This window comes from Canis lupus, chromosome 5 (assembly GCF_003254725.2).
Source record: "Canis lupus dingo isolate Sandy chromosome 5, ASM325472v2, whole genome shotgun sequence".
Taxonomy (NCBI): domain Eukaryota; kingdom Metazoa; phylum Chordata; class Mammalia; order Carnivora; family Canidae; genus Canis; species Canis lupus.
The window spans coordinates 5,515,032-5,532,810 of record NC_064247.1 but is presented as its reverse complement, the minus strand read 5'-3'; the positions used below and the strand labels follow the sequence as shown (position 1 = coordinate 5,532,810).

Below are 17,779 nucleotides of genomic sequence, written 5' to 3'. Positions count from 1 at the left end.
AAAAAAAAGAAAAGAAAAGAAAGAAGAAAATTCATATTAACATCTAACAAATGAGATAATAAAGCAGGAAAATTCAGGGCATTTTTAAGGAAAAATAGGTGGTTCTATTTATCCAGAGAATGACAATTTCACTCATTCAAAAAATATTTACTAAGATTTACTATGCCAGGCACAGGGGATGAAACAGTAAACAGAAGTGACAAAGTCCCTGTACTCAAGGAGCTTATAACCTAGTGGAGAAGAAAGATAATAATGATACAAATTATATTTGCAAGTACTGTGGAGAAAAATCAAAGCCAAGAAAAGAAGTAAGAGAGAGGAAGGCAGGACTATTATTTCCCCTAAGAGGGTGAGTAAGGCCACACTTAACTTTTAACATTTGAAGAGACCAGAAAGAAGGAGCAGAGCAAGCTTTGCAGATCATGTAGGGAAAACCTTTTCCAGGAGAAGAACAAAAATACAAAGGCCCTGAAGTGGGACAGTACTTGGCATATTTGAGAAAGAGTGAGGAGGCCCTGTGACTGGAGGAAAATGATCTGTCATAAATAAAAGGATTTTTTTTTTGTATTTTTTTGAATAAAAGGATTTTTAAACGGGAGTGAATGGAATGAAGTTAGTAGCATTCACATAAACTGTCAAGTTAAAAGGAAGAAATTCACTTCTGGGAGGAGGAAAGCTGAGATGTAGTGAAATAGAGCTCACACTTTCTACAGGACCTTCCAGTGGGGAATGAATTCTTACAAAGCTAGAGATACGGACATGGAAGCCATCTGTGTAGAGATGACAATCCAATCTGCAGGAACAGTAAAAACTTGGGGAGAAACAAGCACAAAGAAACAAAATACAGACCCCTTGTGTATTCCTACATTTAGCAGGTGGGAAGAAGAGAAGCAGAGGAAAGAGCCACGCAACCCTTCAGGAGTGATGATGGCTGTGACTGGAAGTGTGTAAGAGAGAGAAAAAGGGAGAGAGCATATGTGTATGTGGGAAAGAGCATGCAGGTGCACACACTAGCCAAGCACATGTTTGTTTATGAGCAAGGAAAAGGGGAGAGTATGTGCAGGGGCACACACACATGTTAAAACACTGTACATTAACTTAATATTTTGCTTTGTGAAATTTTTGATATCTTGGAAGTACAGCATTTACAACTTGTTTTAATTTTCATGGCTCTGATTGTTAGCATATCTGAGCATTTTTACCAAGGACCATTGATTTTATACTGTCAATAACAATTTCTTTACTACATACAACATGACCTGCTTTAGCCATTAGCCTTGGACATGCTGATTTTAAGGGTAAAAAAAAAAAAACTCTCAAGTGAGAACCCTCCCTCTAAAAAAACTTAATTAACATGATCCATTCTGAGAAAACTCATATAATCCATACTAAAAATAAACAATAAAACACATTAGTTAGTATATTCAAAACTAGTTAAAGACTTTCTCTTCAGGTTTTTTATCTTTTTAAAAGTCCTAACTTTTTCCACTAAATGATTTCATTGCTAAATAACTGCAAATAAGCATTTCACTTAGTAATTTAGAAAAACTATAGCTTTTTATTAGATTTTTAAAAATACTTATAGCTATTTAGTTATAAATTTAGGAAGAGTAATAAATTATAAACCATAAACTATAAATCACAAAAAGATAGGGTGCTACTTTAGGGTTTGTTGTTGTTTTAATTTTTTTTTTTAAGATTTTATTTATTTATTCAGAGAGACACAGAGAGAGAATGAGAGGCAGAGACACAGGCTGAGGGAGAAGCAGGCTCCATGCAGAGAGCCCGACGTGGGACTCGATCCAGGGTCTCCAGGATCACCCCCTGGGCTGCAGGTGGCGCTAAACCGCTGCGCCACCGGGGCTGCCCTGTTGTTTTAATTTTAAGATGATTTAGGACAGATCAATTATTAGAAAGGAGAGTAAATCAGTAATCAAATATCTTCCAACAAATGAAAGTCTAGGATCAGACACCTTCATTAGTGTATTCCATCAAACATTTAGGGACATCTGAGTGGCTCAGCAGTTGAGCATCTGCCTTTGGCCTAGGGCATGATCCCAGAGTTCCACGATCGAGTCCCACGTCGGGCCCCCTGCATGGAGCCTGCTTCTCCCTCTGCCTATATCTCTGCCTCTGTGTGTGTGTGTGTGTGTGTGTGTGTGTGTGTGTGTGTCTCATAAATAAATAAATAAAATCTTAAAAAAAAATTTTTAAAGAAGAATTAATACCAACCCTTCTCAAACTCTTCCAAAAAATAAAAGGGAAGATTCAAACTGATTATACAAGGCCAGCACTACCTTGAAATCAAAAGCAGACAAGGATGTTACAGGAAAAGTAAATTACAGAGGTACCTAGATGGCTCAGTTAAGCATCCATTTGGCTCAGGCCACGATCTCAGGGTCATGAGATCGAGCCCTGCCTTGGGCTCCACATACAATGTAGAATCTGCCTGAGATCCTTTCTCCCTCTTCCATTGCCCCTCCCACCACTCACACTCCAAATAAATACATAGAATCTTAAAAAATTAAATTACAAGACAACATCCCTGATGAGCACAGATGCAAAACCCTTAAAATATCAAGCAAAGTGAATCCAACAGTACCACAAAGGACCATACACCATGGTCAAGTGTGATTTATTCCAGGGATCAAAGGATGGTTTGACATCCACAAATCAATCAACATGACACACCATATTATCAAAATGAAGGATAAAAATTATAGAAGCATCTCAATAGATGCAGAAAAAGCATCTGACAGAATTCAAAATCCATTTATGATAAAAACTCTCAATCTAAATGAATACAGGGAACGTGCCTCAACATAAGAGCCCACAAACCCACAGCTAATATCATACTCCATGATGAAAGGCTAAAAGCTTTTCCTCTAAAATTAACAATAAGACAAGGATGCCCACTCTCATCATGTCTATTCAAAATAGTACTGGAAATCATAGCAGGAGCAATTAAGCAAGAAAAATAAAAGGCCTCCAAATCAGAAAAGAAGAAGTAAGACTCTATTTCTAGATGACATATATATATAAAACCCTAAAGACTCCAACAAAACATGTCAGAACTAATAAATTCAGTAAAGCTTCAGAATACAAAATCATTAGAACAGTTGCATTTCCACACACTAATAGTGAACCAAATTACTGAATATCTTTTCAATGGGATGCTAGCACCTCCAGGGATTCCTTGATTTGCTAGAGGTGTGGACTTGTCTTTGCTGGGGCTATTTTCCATCTCTGCAGAGAAGTTAACTTGCAAAAAACTAATAGTACAAATAATTCCTGTCCATAGAAACGCAAATTGTGTCTAGTGGAACTGAAGAATTTAGCCAGTTTTTGCATCCATTTGTATCTATGTTAGCATGATTAATCTCTAACAGTAAGGCACTCTGAATTCTGAATTCTCCTTTGAACCAAACCTCCTCTGAATCAAGTTGTAACACCTGACTGGTTCCTTCATTAATTAATGAGTTAAATATCCTTGGCATGTGTTCATTTTATATTTGTATGAGAGCCATGATTATATCCTCTTTAAACTTTATCCTTCAATAAAATGAATATAAGATTATCTTTATCCTTTCTTAAAAATTTATAATATAGTAAAAGGAGATAGATACATCCATTACTAACTAGAATGAGATTAAGTGTTAAGACATAGATATGAACAACATACTAGAAGTAAAATAGAAGCATTTTCCAATTGAAAGATTTCAGAAAACCTTACATCTTAAGTTACAATTATATAAGGCAGGGGCCAAAACTAAAGCCAACCCAGCCCAACGTCTGTTTTTTTTGTTTTTTTTTGTTTTTTTTTTTTTTTGTACAGCTCATAAGGTAATATTTTTAAGTGTTTGGGGGGAAGAAAATCAAAAGAAGGATGATTATCCAATGATATGTGAAACCTACATGAAATTCAAAGCTGTGTCCATAAATAAAGGTTTATTGGAATACAGCCATGCTCATTTATGTATTATCTATGGTTGCTTTCACATTACAATGACAGTGCTGAGTAGCTATGAAAGAGACCTAATATGCCCTCTCATCAATTAATACTGCCACTCAGAATACCATAAATTGCACTATGGAGTTGTTATAACTCAATAGCATTTCAAGTTCCACATGGATTATCATTCTACACATCTAAAATTACCAATTTGTACGCAACATGTAAAAAATAAGCAAAGAAGAGGTAACAACTATGAGTATCATGCTTTGAAGGCACAGGAGACTGTGGGTTTCATTATCAAAGAAGATGGCAAAACACTGTTTATTATGCACTGACACTACAGCTGTGCTGAAGGAAAAAATATACATCAAACATTACCAAACTATGCACTCATCACAATATTCTCAACTCCCATGAAAACAACAATCTGAAGTTAGAAAACTCTAAAACAGAGTAAATGAGTAAAGCATCACACAGAATCTCCTCAAAAAAATAAAACTGCATCCAAAGTAAATTCCCAAGTATATCATTTGTTAGCAGAGCAAGGAAAGCCACTGACCAATGGTGAATCAATTAAATCATGTTTGACTATAGCAAAGAAATCCAGAAAAAAAACAAACTGATTTAAACCTAACAACCTTTCAGTACAGGCTTGAAAAGTTAAGGTCATTGAGAGCAAAATCAAGAGTCAACTTAAAAACTACTTATGATTTCAAGTAGTTTTCCTTAACTGTTGAGAAGTCAACCAATGTAACCAATACTCAATACTCAAGTTCTGAGGAATTAATGCTGAGTTTAAAGTGGCTGAAGAATTAGCCCCTACATATCATCTGCCTGGGACAATTACAGATGACAATATTCTGAAATAAATTCAACAAACATTAATTCAGTACAACCTGAAGTGGAATCTACTAAGATACATTATAATCAATTTTGGTCAAAAAATGGTTGAATCAGAAAAGGTTCAGTTGGACATATTTTCAGCCTCTGTTACTGAATGCTAAATGGTTTCAAAATGAATTTTTGCGGGGATCCCTGGGTGGCTCAGCAGTTTAGCACCGCCTTCAACCCAGGGTGTGATCCTAGAGTCCCTGGATTGAGTCCCATATCGGGCTCCCTACATGGAGCCTGCTTCTCCCTCTGCCTGTGTCTCTGCCTCTCTCTCTCTCTCTCTCTGTGTGTCTCTCATGAATAAATAAAATCTTTTTTTAAAAATTGAATTTTTGCTGCAGATTTGATGCTATTTCTTAATGAATTTAACCTAAAATTGCAAAGCAAAACATGGCTTATGAGAAACTTACACTGTGATAATCTGTTAGAATCACAATCATGAGCTGCCATACATATTTTCCAAGCTATCAAACATTAAAACAAGAAGAGAGATCACCATTACCACATAAATTCTCAATGAATATATTTTCTGAATTCAAACTATAGTTCCAGCAGTATTTTCCAGACCACAAGTGCAAAGTAAATTTCCATACTGCAAATTCTATATACTTTTGCAATCAAGGAGCTTCAACTTCACCTTTAATTGGACATTTGTAACATAATGTTATGCTAAAAGGTAAATATCAAAAGAAGAATCTAATAGAATTCAAATGCCTTCCAAGAGACAAATATGCTCAAATGAAAACAACATGCTCATGAACTGATGTCCACATTTGGCATTACCTGAGTGAAAAGGCATTTCAAAAACGAAATACATAGTCTCATTATAGATCATTCTTGACAGATGAAGATTTGCATTCAATTTTGATGATAAGAAACACTAACTTAACTACAATTAAGTAAAATGTCATTCTCCACAAAAAGAATTTCACTGTTCTTTAACAGACCTGAACTGCAAAAATTGTAATATATTAAATGTGTTATCTCAGATTTATCATGTGGAAACTACACTGCATAGGATTTTTCTACCCAACCCCCAACAAAACTGCTTTTCCAGCATCTCAGTAAATGTAAACTCCATTCTTCAGGTTGATCAAGCCAAAAAACTTGAAGTCATCTTTGACATTTCTTGGCTCACTCTATACCCCACTCATCAGCAAAAACAGTGGACTTTATCTGTAAAACTCTCTCTAGAGTCTAACCACTTTTCACCATATCTATCATTCCAGTTCAATCTACCATTACTTTTCATCTATTATAATAACCTTCTAATTGGTCTCCTTATTTCTTCTTTTACCTCTCCCTTTAGCTTATTCACAGAAACCAGGGGCTTCCTTTAAAATTTTAAGACAGATCTTGGTCACTTCTCAGACAAAAATCCTCCAATGGTTTCCCATCTCACTCAGCATAAGAAACCAGTATTTATAATGGACCACAAGAAACTACATGATTTGTACTCCATCCACCCTAACCACTTCTCTGACCTCATCTCCTCCTACTTTTCCCCTGGCTGGTTCAATTTCAGCCACATGTCATGTCCTACTTGTATTTCTTCCAACTTACTTTTTAATCCTACGTCACAGCCTTTAACTTGTTCTTCCAATGCCTAAAATGATGTTTCCAAATAAGCATACTATCACTCCCTTACATCCTTCTGCTCAAATTTTACCTTCTCCCAGAGGTCGTCTATGGCCATTCTACTATAGAGCTGGCAACCATCCTTTCCCACCCCACCCTACCACTCTGTAATCCCACTACTCTGTGTTAATTTTCTATTGTAGCATTTACCATCACTTGACATATTTATTTATTTACTTCTCCTCCTACCCCTTCAAAATATAAGCTCCACAAGGGAAGAAAATTGGTGTGTTTTGTTCAGGGCTCTGCCCACAGAGTTTAAAACATTGCTTGGAAAAGATTATTTGCTCAATAGATACTTCCTGAATAAATTAACAAAGCAACACACCAAAAAAATGTTTTCTAAGGATTCATCAGTTCCTTCAGTTCCTTTTCCTTATGTAAGTAAAATACACACATATACATATGCATAAAACTGATTTACCATTGTGCTAAGTGTTTCTTCCCAATCAGGCCGCTCTCGAGGGTGAACATTTCTATGTAGTTCTGGAACAAAATCATCCTCTTCAGAATGTACCGAGGACTTCATCTTCCTGGAGGTAAAAACATAAGTGACTATGATAAGAACTCCCAATTCTATGAAAACCTTCCAATGACTGTAATTCAAACAATAGAAAATTATGTCCGATTTGAAATTCAATTAAGAGCTTCAGTGGTTAGTATTGATTCCCCATTTGTACTCTGGCTTTCAGAGATCTTTCCTGATATATTCAACATCTACTTTTATTCCAAAAGATAAATGTAAAGTTAATAACTACCTAACCTTCACGGTCTGTGGTAATTATTATATAAGGACTGATTTTATCTAACACAGTAGGAACCTGGAAAAGATTTGCAACAGCCACCAATATTAATGGAACTGTGCTAAGCATTAGTGAAATTCCAGAATTAGTAAAATTCCAGGATATGGTACTTCCAGGTCCAATTTTTGTAGCACAGGGTCTTGAAATAGCACACTTAAGAACTATGAATACTAAACAAAACATATGAAACAACTTGTCTAAAGGCACAGGAAAGCAATCAAAGTTTGGGGCTACATTCTTTGAGAGCCCATGAAACAAATTCCACATTTAATTATTACTTTCATATAAGAGATTTCCTAAATCAAAAATGAGAAACAAAGCCCAAGCATAATATTGTGGTCTTACTGGACTAAGCTGGTAGAGGTCGGAAGATGAAGTTGCCAAAGCAGATGGGGCTTAAGAGGGAAAATGACCCCTAAAAAGACATGCAGAAGAAGAACCCATAAATCTACACGGAAATTCCCCCTGAAACCATTAACTTATTCCTAAGCCTACAAGTAAGTAGGACAAGATGCTAAGAAACCTATCCAAAAACAGTTGATAGGCAACTAAAGAGCAAACAGGATTATCTCACAGCCCAATCACACTGTAGAGATGGAGGTTAACAAGTAAGCACTGTCAAGATGGAGGACCACTGAAAAAGAAAGGAAACCCTAGGCCCTTGAGACTCCAGAAAAGCCATCCCTTAGAAGTATGGACAAATGAGCAAAAGATGAACTCTAAGAAATCTAAAATGAAGACTTTATAGCATTAGAACTGCCAGGAAAAACATTAACGCTCTTTAGGGAAAATAACATTCTACAGACCCCCTGCAAATATTTTATCCAAACTAGTATCCAGTAAACATTATAAGGGATGCTTTTAAAAAATTAAAAATAGGGGGATCCCTGGGTGGCGCAGCGGTTTGGCGCCTGCCTTTGGCCCAGGGCGCGATCCTGGAGACCCGGGATCGAATCCCACATCGGGCTCCCAGTGCATGGAGCCTGCTTCTCCCTCTGCCTGTGTCTCTCTGCCTCTCTCTCTCTCTGTGACTATCATGAATAAATAAATAAAATCTTTAAAAAAAAAAAAATAAATAAAAAATAAAAAATAAAAAATTAAAAATAAATTTTAAAGAGCAGGAAATGAGTAAAAATTGGGGAAAATGTAAAACAGAGACTCACATTTGATTCAGACATTAAAATTATCAGAAAGGGACTTTAAAACGGTTATGATGAAGTTCTGACTTCTGTTTATGATGTAGTGAAAGCTGTAAAAAGCACTGCTCCCATACAAATAAGATAACAAGAAAGATAGTCTTAGAAATAATAACTTTTCTTAAATCCACCAGAAGACTGAGGCAACCAGCAAGTCTAAACTGTAAAGACAGACAGGAATCGCCAAGATGAGCTGGATCACAAGCAATTACTGCTCAGGGTAAAGCAGGAAAGAAGAGAGACAAGCTGGTAAGAAGAAATCAGTTAAATTCTCACCAAGTTTTATCAAGCTTTTAATCAAATTCTAAAAACATGTATGATTAATATGTTCAATAAAATTTTTTAGAACTAGATGACAAATGAAGAATTTTAAGAGACAACTGGAAACTAAAAAATCAAATACTCATCCTAAAACTGAAAAATGCAGCATCTGAAATTAAGAACTCACTGGATGAGTTTTAAAAAAGAACTGACATGGCTAAAGAGAGAATTAGTGAACTAGAAGACAGTTCAGTTCAAAATACATTGAAGCACACAAGGAAAAAAGAAAAATACATAAACAAGACTTGGTTAACTCAAATATGTCTAAATTGGCAAATCAGAGATAAGGGAGATGATGAAAGAGAAAACAAAACAACAGCAATATTTGAAAAATAGTGGCTGAAAAGTTTTCAAAACTTATAGAAGTCAACAAAATAAAGATTCAAGAAGTCACACATACATCAAGCAAGGAAAAAAATTAGACATATTTTACTCAAAATTTACTAAAATAAAATTTACTTTAAAGAAAAAAAAGCAGTAATTGAAATTTTTTTTTTTTTAAGTAATTGAAATTCTTAAAAGCCAGAGAATAAAAGAAGAGTTGACTTCAAAGATGCAACAGTAACAATGTGGGAGGACATTTCGATGGAAATGGAAAAGATAATGGAGCAAACCTTCAGGAAAATATAATGCCAACCCAGAATCATCTAAAATCATCCATTAAAAGTCATCCATTGGGCAGCCCGGGTGGCTCAGCAGTTTAGCGCCACCTTCAGCCCAGGGCGTAATCCTAGAGACCTGGGATCAAGTCCCACGTCGAACTCCCTGCAATGGAGCCTGCTTCTCTCTCTGCCTGTCTCTGCGCCTCTCCCTCTCTCTCTCTTTCTCTCTCTCTCTGTGTCTCTCATGAATAAATAAATAAAATCTTTAAATAAAATGTCACCCATTTAAAAAGTAAGGAAAATGGGGCACCTGGGTAGCTCAGTTGGCTAACTGCCTAACTCTTGATATCAAGTCAGGTCTTGATCCTGATCAGGGTCATGAATTCAGGCCCCACACTGGGCTCCACAAACTCCCCATACTGGGCCTATGTAATTAAATTTTTTTAAAGTAGGGAAAATAAGTTATTTTCAGACAAAAGCTAAAAAATTTACCACCAAGAGACCTTCATGAAAGAAACAGAATTCTTCTGAATGTAGGAAGCTGATCCCAAAACTACAGAAATTCATGAAGAGCACAGTGAAGGAAAAGGTGACAAAATATAAGTAAATAATGTTTTAAAAACTGACAAAAAGGGTTGCCTGGGTGGCTCAGTCAGTTAAGCATCCACCTTTGGCTCAGGTCATAATCCTGGGGTCCTGGGATCAAGCCCTGCATCAGTCTCCTTGCTTAGCAGGGGAGTCTGCTTCTTCCTCTAACCCAACATCTCTGCCCCTGCTCCTGCACACCCACTTTCTTTCTCTAAAATAAATAAATACCGTTAAAAACTTATGTAAAAGCAAAAATAATATTCTGTAAGATTTATAATAGACATAAAAAGCACAAAGGATAAGAGATATAGACAGTCAATGATTATAGAAGTTTTCTATTTGCTGGGAAATGAAATACACACTATTTTAGAAAAGAATACAATAAGTCAGATGTATGTTGCAACCTTTACAGTAACTACTAGAACAATAGTAAATAAATGTGTAAGTAAAAAGCTGAAGAGATCTTTTATTTTTTTAAGAGATCTTTTAAAAGAAAACATACTTGATTAACCCAAAAGAAGCCAGAGAAATGAAGAATAAAGGTACAAAGAATAAACAAGGCAAAATAAAAAATAAGTATGAAGGTAGTAGAATTCAAGTATATTATTAATAATTATTAAAGTGACCAGACTGGTTGGCAAGCATGGTAGGAATTTAAATGATGCAGCCACTGAAGAAAACAGATTGACAAAATATTATAGTATCTTATAATCAAAATACTAACTATACAAATACCATATAATACAGCAATTCCATTCCTAGATATTTAACCAAGAGAAATAAAAATATGTTCAACATAAATTCACACATGAATATTCATACCAGTATTTATAATAGCCAAAAAGTAAAAACAACCTTTTGCTTATCACTTGAAGAATGGACAAACAAAATATACAAACCTGGACGCAAAAGACCACATATTATATTACTGCATATATACAAAATGTCCAAAAGAGTCAAAGTCACAGGGGGACAAAAAGTGTATTTGGTGGTCACCAGGGGCTGGGGAGTGGAAGACATGGAAAATTACTACAGGCATACTTCATTGCATTGCTCTTCATTTTATTACACTTCAGAGATACTGCATTTTTTAACAAATGGTAACACTGTGTCGAGGAAGTCTATCAGCACTTCACATCAGTCACAATTTTTCCAACACCATTTGCTCACTTCATGTCTCTCTTACATTTTAGTAATTCCCAGTATTTCAAACTTTTTCATTGCTATTATATTTGTTATGGTGACCTGTGATCTGTTATCTCTGATTTTATCATTATAATTGTTTTGAGGTTCCACAAACAGTGCCTACATAAGATGTCAAATTTAATAAATGCATTTTTCTGATCCTTCCAACAATTGGCCATTGTGTTCTGACTCCTCCTCCAGTCATTCCCGTCTCTCTCCCTTTCTTCATACCTCCCTTTTCTGAGATAAAACAATACTGAAATTAGGCCAATTAATAACTCTAAAGCAGTCTCTTAAATGTTCAAGTGAAGAGTCAAATGCCTCTTATTTTATTTTTTAATTTTTTTTTAAGAGAAGGAGATAGGGAGGGGCAGAAAGAAAAGGAGAGAGAGATTCTTTTTTTTTTAAGATTTTATTTATTTATTCATGAGAGACACAGAGAGGAAGAGACATGCAGAGGGAGAAGCAGGCTCCCTGTAGGGAGTCCAATATGGGACTTGATCCCAGGAATGGGATCAGGCCCTGAGCCAAAGACAGAGGCTCAACTGCTGAGCCACCCAGGCATCCCAGAGAGAGAGATTCTTTTTTTTTTTTTTTTTTTTTTTTGAGAGAGAGATTCTTAAGCAGGCTCCACACCCAATGCAAATCCCAATGTGGGACTCAATCTCACAACCCTGAGGATCATGTCCTGAGCCGAAATTAAGAGTCACTTAACCAACTGAGCCACCCAAGCACCTCTTTTTCCCCCCAAATATCTACAATTTTGTATCAAAAGATAGAATTTATTAAGTTAGTGAGGAAGTGGGGATCCCTGGGTGGCTCAGTGGTTTAGTGCCTGCCTTTGGCCCAGGGCATGATCCTGGAGTCCTGAGATCGAGTCCCACATCAGGCTCCCTGCATGGAGCCTGCTTCTCCCTCTGCCTATGTCTCTTACCTCTCTCTCTCTCTCTGTCTCTCATGAATAAATAAAATTAAAAAAAAAAAAGTTAGTGAGGAAGATGTGACAAAAGCCAAAATAAGTCAAAAGCTAGGCCTCTTATGCCAAACAGCCAAGTTGTGAATGCAAAGGAAAAATTCTTGCATTTCCTACTAAAGTGAACACATGGAAGATAAAAAAGCAAAAGAGCCTTATCACTAATCTGGAGAAAATTTTAGTGGTCTGGACAGAAGATCAAGACAGCCACAACATTCCCTTAAAGCCAAAGCCTAATCCAGAACAAAGTCCTGACTCTCTTCAATTCTGTGAAGTCTGAGAGAAATGAGGAAGCTACAGAAGACTTTGAAACTAGCAGAAGCCAATTCATGAAGTTTAAGAAAAGAAGCCATCTCCATAACAGTGCAAGGTGAAGCAGTAAGTGCTGATGCAGAAGCTATAGGAAGTTATCCAGCAGATGTAGCTAGGATAATTAATGAAAGTGGCTACACTAAAAACAGATTTTCAATGTAGACAACACAGCCTTAAATTGGAAGAAGATGCCACCTAGGACTTTTGCAGCTAGAGAGGAGATGTCAGTCCTTGGCTTCAAAGCTTCAAAGGACAGGCTGGCTCTTATTAGGAGCTAACGCAGTTGGTGACTTTAAGTTGAAGCCAATGTTTATTTGCCATTCTGAAAATGCTAAAACCCTTAAGAATTATACTAAATCTAATCTGCCTGTGCTCTATAAATGAAACAACAAAACCTGGAAGACAGCACACCTCTTTACAACATGGTTTACCGAATATTTTAAGCCCATTATTGAGACCTACTATTGAGATTCCTTTCAAAACATTACTGCTCACTGACAATGCATCTGGACTAAAAATTCTAATTAAAATAGTTAAAGAGGAATATTTCATGATAAAAGTGTTAAGTAAGCGTGATATAATAAGCAAAATCTATATGCAATAAATAACTTAGCTTCTCAATACATAAAGCAAAACTTAAAAGAACTAAAAAGTAAATAAATCCACAGTTACAGTTTCAGATTTTAACAAATATTTCTCAGTGACTCATAGAATAAGCAGACAAAAAATAAGTATATAGGAGATCTGAACAACCCACCTTTCAACCTGAACTACAACACTAAACCTAACAACTGCAGAATATATATTCTTTTCAACAGCGTATTAAACATTTACCAAGAGACTTTAATCTAGACAATGAAGCAGGTCTCAGCAAATATAAAGAATTTAAACCATAAATGAAGTGTTTTGTAACCAGTACCGAATCATACTAAAAGTCAATTATCTCCCAAATGTATGGAAATTACAAAACACAATTCTGAATTCATGAATCAAATACATGAAATCACAATGAAAATGAGAAAATATTTTTATCTGAATGATAATAAAAATATAACATATTAAAATCTGTGGGATACAACTAAAACAGAGCAAACTTCAGACCTCTAAATGCCAGTTATTGGAAATAAGATAAGTCAAAACCAAATGTTCTAAGCCTCCACTACAAAAATCTAGAAAAAGAATAGCAAATTATTCCAGGAAAGTAGAAAGAAGAAAAAAAATTGTTAAATAAAATACAAGTGAAATAAAACACCAACTCTGAAAGATTAATAAAATGGACAATACCTAGCAAGGTTCATCAAGAAAAAAACAGAACACAAAATATAAACAATGAAAAGAGAGTTATCACTAGAAAGTCTACAGACAAAAAGATTCTGAGGACATTACAAACAACTTTATTCCAATACATTTGTGAATTTCATTGAAATGGACAAATTCCCTGAAGAATACAACTTACCAAAACTGAAAAAAGAAACCAAATACTTTTCAATAGTCCTTTGCTATTAAAGAAGCTGAGGCTATACGAAAACTCCAAGTCCATATGGATTCAGTGGGGAATTCTTTCAAACATTCAAGGAATAAATAATAGCAACATTATAACCCTCCAGAGTATAGAAATAAAAGGAAGACCCCTTTTCAACCTGTTCCATGAGGCCAGGACAGTCTTCATAACAAAGCCATTAAAGGCATTAACAGAAAAGAAAATTGTATATCAAAATCATTAACATAGTTACACAACTTCTAAACAAAGAAGTAACAAACCCATTGATTTACAAAAAGGATATACACAGTTTTAGCCCAAAATCCAAACTGTTTTCACATTCTAAAGTCAATCGCTATAACTGACCATATAATTAAAGGAATAAAAAAATTATCTCATTTTAATAGGTACAACACGTATTCACAATTTTTCTAAATATAGATAGTTACATGAAGGTTATAAAAACACACGGAGATAACTTCAAAGTTAATGGTGAAATACTGATGCTTTCCTAATGACAAGCAAGGTCAAAAAGGTCGTGAACAAGGTAAGAATATCTTCTATACAACATTTTACTTGATGTCTTAAGTTTTGTTTTTTTTTTTAAACAAGAAAAATAAATAAAAGGTATAAAAATTAGAAGGGAAGGGCTCTTGGGTGGCTCAAGTGGTTAAGCATCTGACTTAGTGTCAGCTCGATTCTTGATCTTAGGGTTGGGAGTTTAAGCCTTGCTTTGGGCTCCATGACAGAGCTACTTAAAAATAATTAATTAATATAAAATTTAAAAGGGAAAAAGGATTCTCATCATTTGAAGATGACACAATGTGTTCAGCAATTAGAATAAAATAATTCAGCAAAGTAAGGTCAATGCAAATATCAAATAATTTATATATACTGATATATATTTAATAAAGGGAGAAAAAGAGAAATACAATAGGTATGTAATTTGTACTATTTTCCATATAAAACTACACAGAAGTGAAAAAGAATTATTGCTGCAATTTGCAAGAAATGATCGTAAATGTTGAGAAACAGAAGCCAGACCAAAGTATATGCTAATCTCAATAAATAAGTGTATCAAATCTTCATGTTGAATATCTTAAACAATATTACATGACAATTATAGCTCTATAAAGCTGGAGGGGAAGAGTACATATTTTTAATTTTACTTACATATAATCCAAGGGCAGGCAAAACAAATCTACTGTGACAGAAGCCAGAATAAGGGTTACCTTTGGGACATGTATTGACTAGGAGGGGCAAGTGTTTTGTGGCATGCTAAAGTAATTTATATCTTGATTGGGTTGTGTTTACATGGATATAAACATTTATATAAACTCTTCAAGCTATACATTCATGATTTGTGGATTTTATTATATCCAAGTTATATAAATAAAAAGTTTATTGGTTAAATAGTACACATTGTAAAATATTTGGAAATTATATTATATACATTTTGTGTCATATAACACTGAATCAACTCCATAAAAACTTAATATCTATTTATTTAACTGATCCTTTTGTTCCATGCTTTTTATTTTTTTTTTAATTTTTATTTACTTATGATAGTCACAGAGAGAGAGAGAGGCAGAGACACAGGCAGAGGGAGAAGCAGGCTCCATGCACCGGGAGCCCAACGTGGGATTTGATCCCGGGTCTCCAGGATCACGCCCTGGGCCAAAGGCAGGCGCTAAACCGCTGCGCCACCCAGGGATCCCCCATGCTTTTTAAATTACGGACAAATTTTACCCTTAACGTGATTAATTATAGTTTCATATATAACAGAAAAGACAGTGTTTTACTAACCAATAAAACCTAAAGAATCTAATGCTTTATTTACAAGAGCTTTCTGTAAAATGTCAGATTTGTACCTGCATATTTTCAAGCAAAAGGAGGAAAAAAATCACTTTCCACATATTGTGGGAACCAGCCTTACCATCTCCTTCATTTAAAAAAGTATTTAACTCTCTGACACATACTTTATCTTTGTATGAATCTTCTTTGTGGCTAATGAAAAATTATACTTGTGTTAAACTTCACAGAGAAATTCAAGTGACACACTGCCTGAGAAGTATTACCTAAGGGACTGCTTACATTCAGGCATATCTTTTTTTTTTTTTTCTTTTTTTTTAAGATTTTGCTTATTTATTCATGAGAGACAGAGAGAGGCAGAGACACAGGCAGAGGGAGAAGTAGGACCCCTGCAGGGAGCCCGATATGGAACTCGACCCCAGATCCTAGGATCACACCCTGAGCAGAAGGCAGACACTCAACTGCTGAGCCACCCTGGTGTCCCGGGTTAGTCTTTTCTTATCGATTTTTAATTCTTTATGTATTAAAGAAATTAGTCCCTCATTTGTAATATGGGTTCCAAGTATTTTCCCATGTTGTCATTTGTCCTTGCTTATTTTTATAATGCAGATGTTTTATATTTTATGTAGCTGAATTTCATAACTCTTTCCCTTATGGGTTTTGTGTTTTAAATTACAGTTCTAAAAGTCTTCTCAACCCCCAATTATTTTTTTAATTTTCCCATGTGTTCTTTTAAAATTTTTATGATTTCATTTAATACACTTATATCTTTGATCATTTTGGAATTTATCCTTGCTATGAGGTAGGCCTTCAATTTTTTCTATTTTTTCTATTTTCCACTGATACATATTGAGTTTTCCCCAAAATACTTACTGAATAGCACACATTACCCCTATTGGTATTTGAGAAGCCATCTTCATCATACCTGGATCTTCCGTGTTTTTGAGTATATTTTAGACTTTCCATTCTATCACATTATGCCTTCTATTCAGGCATTAGCACTACAAGGTTTTAATTACTTAGACTTCATAGTATAATATCTGGTTCATTAGTCCTTGCTTCTTTTCATCTTCCCAAAGTTCCTTAGCAAAGTTATTTAATTGTCTAGGTTTTTAAAAAGCATTCTTATTATCACATGAATTTATAATAAACTGACATCTGGATGATGTTAAATATTCCCAGTTATGAACAAGGTGTAGTATCTTTTCATTTCTTCCAAATTTCTTTTATGTCCTTCACTAATGCTTGCTATTTTCTTCAAATATGTCTTAGTTCCTTATTAAGCTTATTTCTGGGTATTTTATTTTTGTTGTTCTTAAAATTGGCACCTTTTTGTCTATTACATCTTCTAAGTAGTTACTATCTGATACACTATTATTAGCGCTGTTTTGCAGATAGGAAAATTGAAGCACCATTAACACATCTCAGTCACTCCAGATTTGGCAGACTGTTTGCTCTCAGAAGTTTCCACTTGACATCCTGAAGAAGACACTGAAACAAGCTATTTACATCTCCAGAGACACACGAGACTGGGTTACAGACACCAAGATTCTGTCTCACTGAATGCTCTCTTCAGAAGTTTCCTCTCAAAAGCCCTGGGACAAAGTACTAGTAGACTTCCAATCCAAGACTGCATATACGTTAAGAAAGAGATCTCTAAGTCTCTGAAAAATCTCTGAAAACTAAGTAAAAGAAAATAAATCCTTAAAAGAATGATATGGGTGAAATCAATAGGCCAGAGATCTCGATAAACTCCTGGAGGGACAATAAGCAAGTGGGATCATACTGACTGGTAAGCCACGGGAGAAAAACAGAGGCTGAAGGAAGCTATACTCCCACTTCTCTCCACAACAAAAGAGGTATTTGCCCCCAAGGAATTAATAAAAACTGGAAAATTACTCTGTAAAGAAATTTAACCATCAATTAGAAGGACTAAGGCTCCTAATGTGGGTATTTGCACCTACAAGAAGCTATATGCATCATGGGACTACTAATGAGAACAGTTAAGGGAAGGAGGCAAAGA

General features: G+C 35.2%; 1 protein-coding gene across 8 annotated transcripts in view; it reads right to left on the bottom strand.

The window, feature by feature from the left end:
* ARHGAP32 (Rho GTPase activating protein 32) overlaps window positions 1-17,779 on the bottom strand; it is a 291,821-nt gene that overhangs the window by 171,373 nt on the left and 102,669 nt on the right. For all 8 annotated transcript variants that reach the window (XM_049109759.1, XM_049109758.1, XM_049109760.1 and 5 more), the window contains one exon: window positions 6,909-7,017. In XM_049109759.1, coding sequence (XP_048965716.1) covers window positions 6,909-7,013 — 105 coding nt within the window. In that variant the 5' untranslated portion in view covers window positions 7,014-7,017. Of the gene's footprint in view, window positions 1-6,908; window positions 7,018-17,779 lie in introns of those variants that run through there.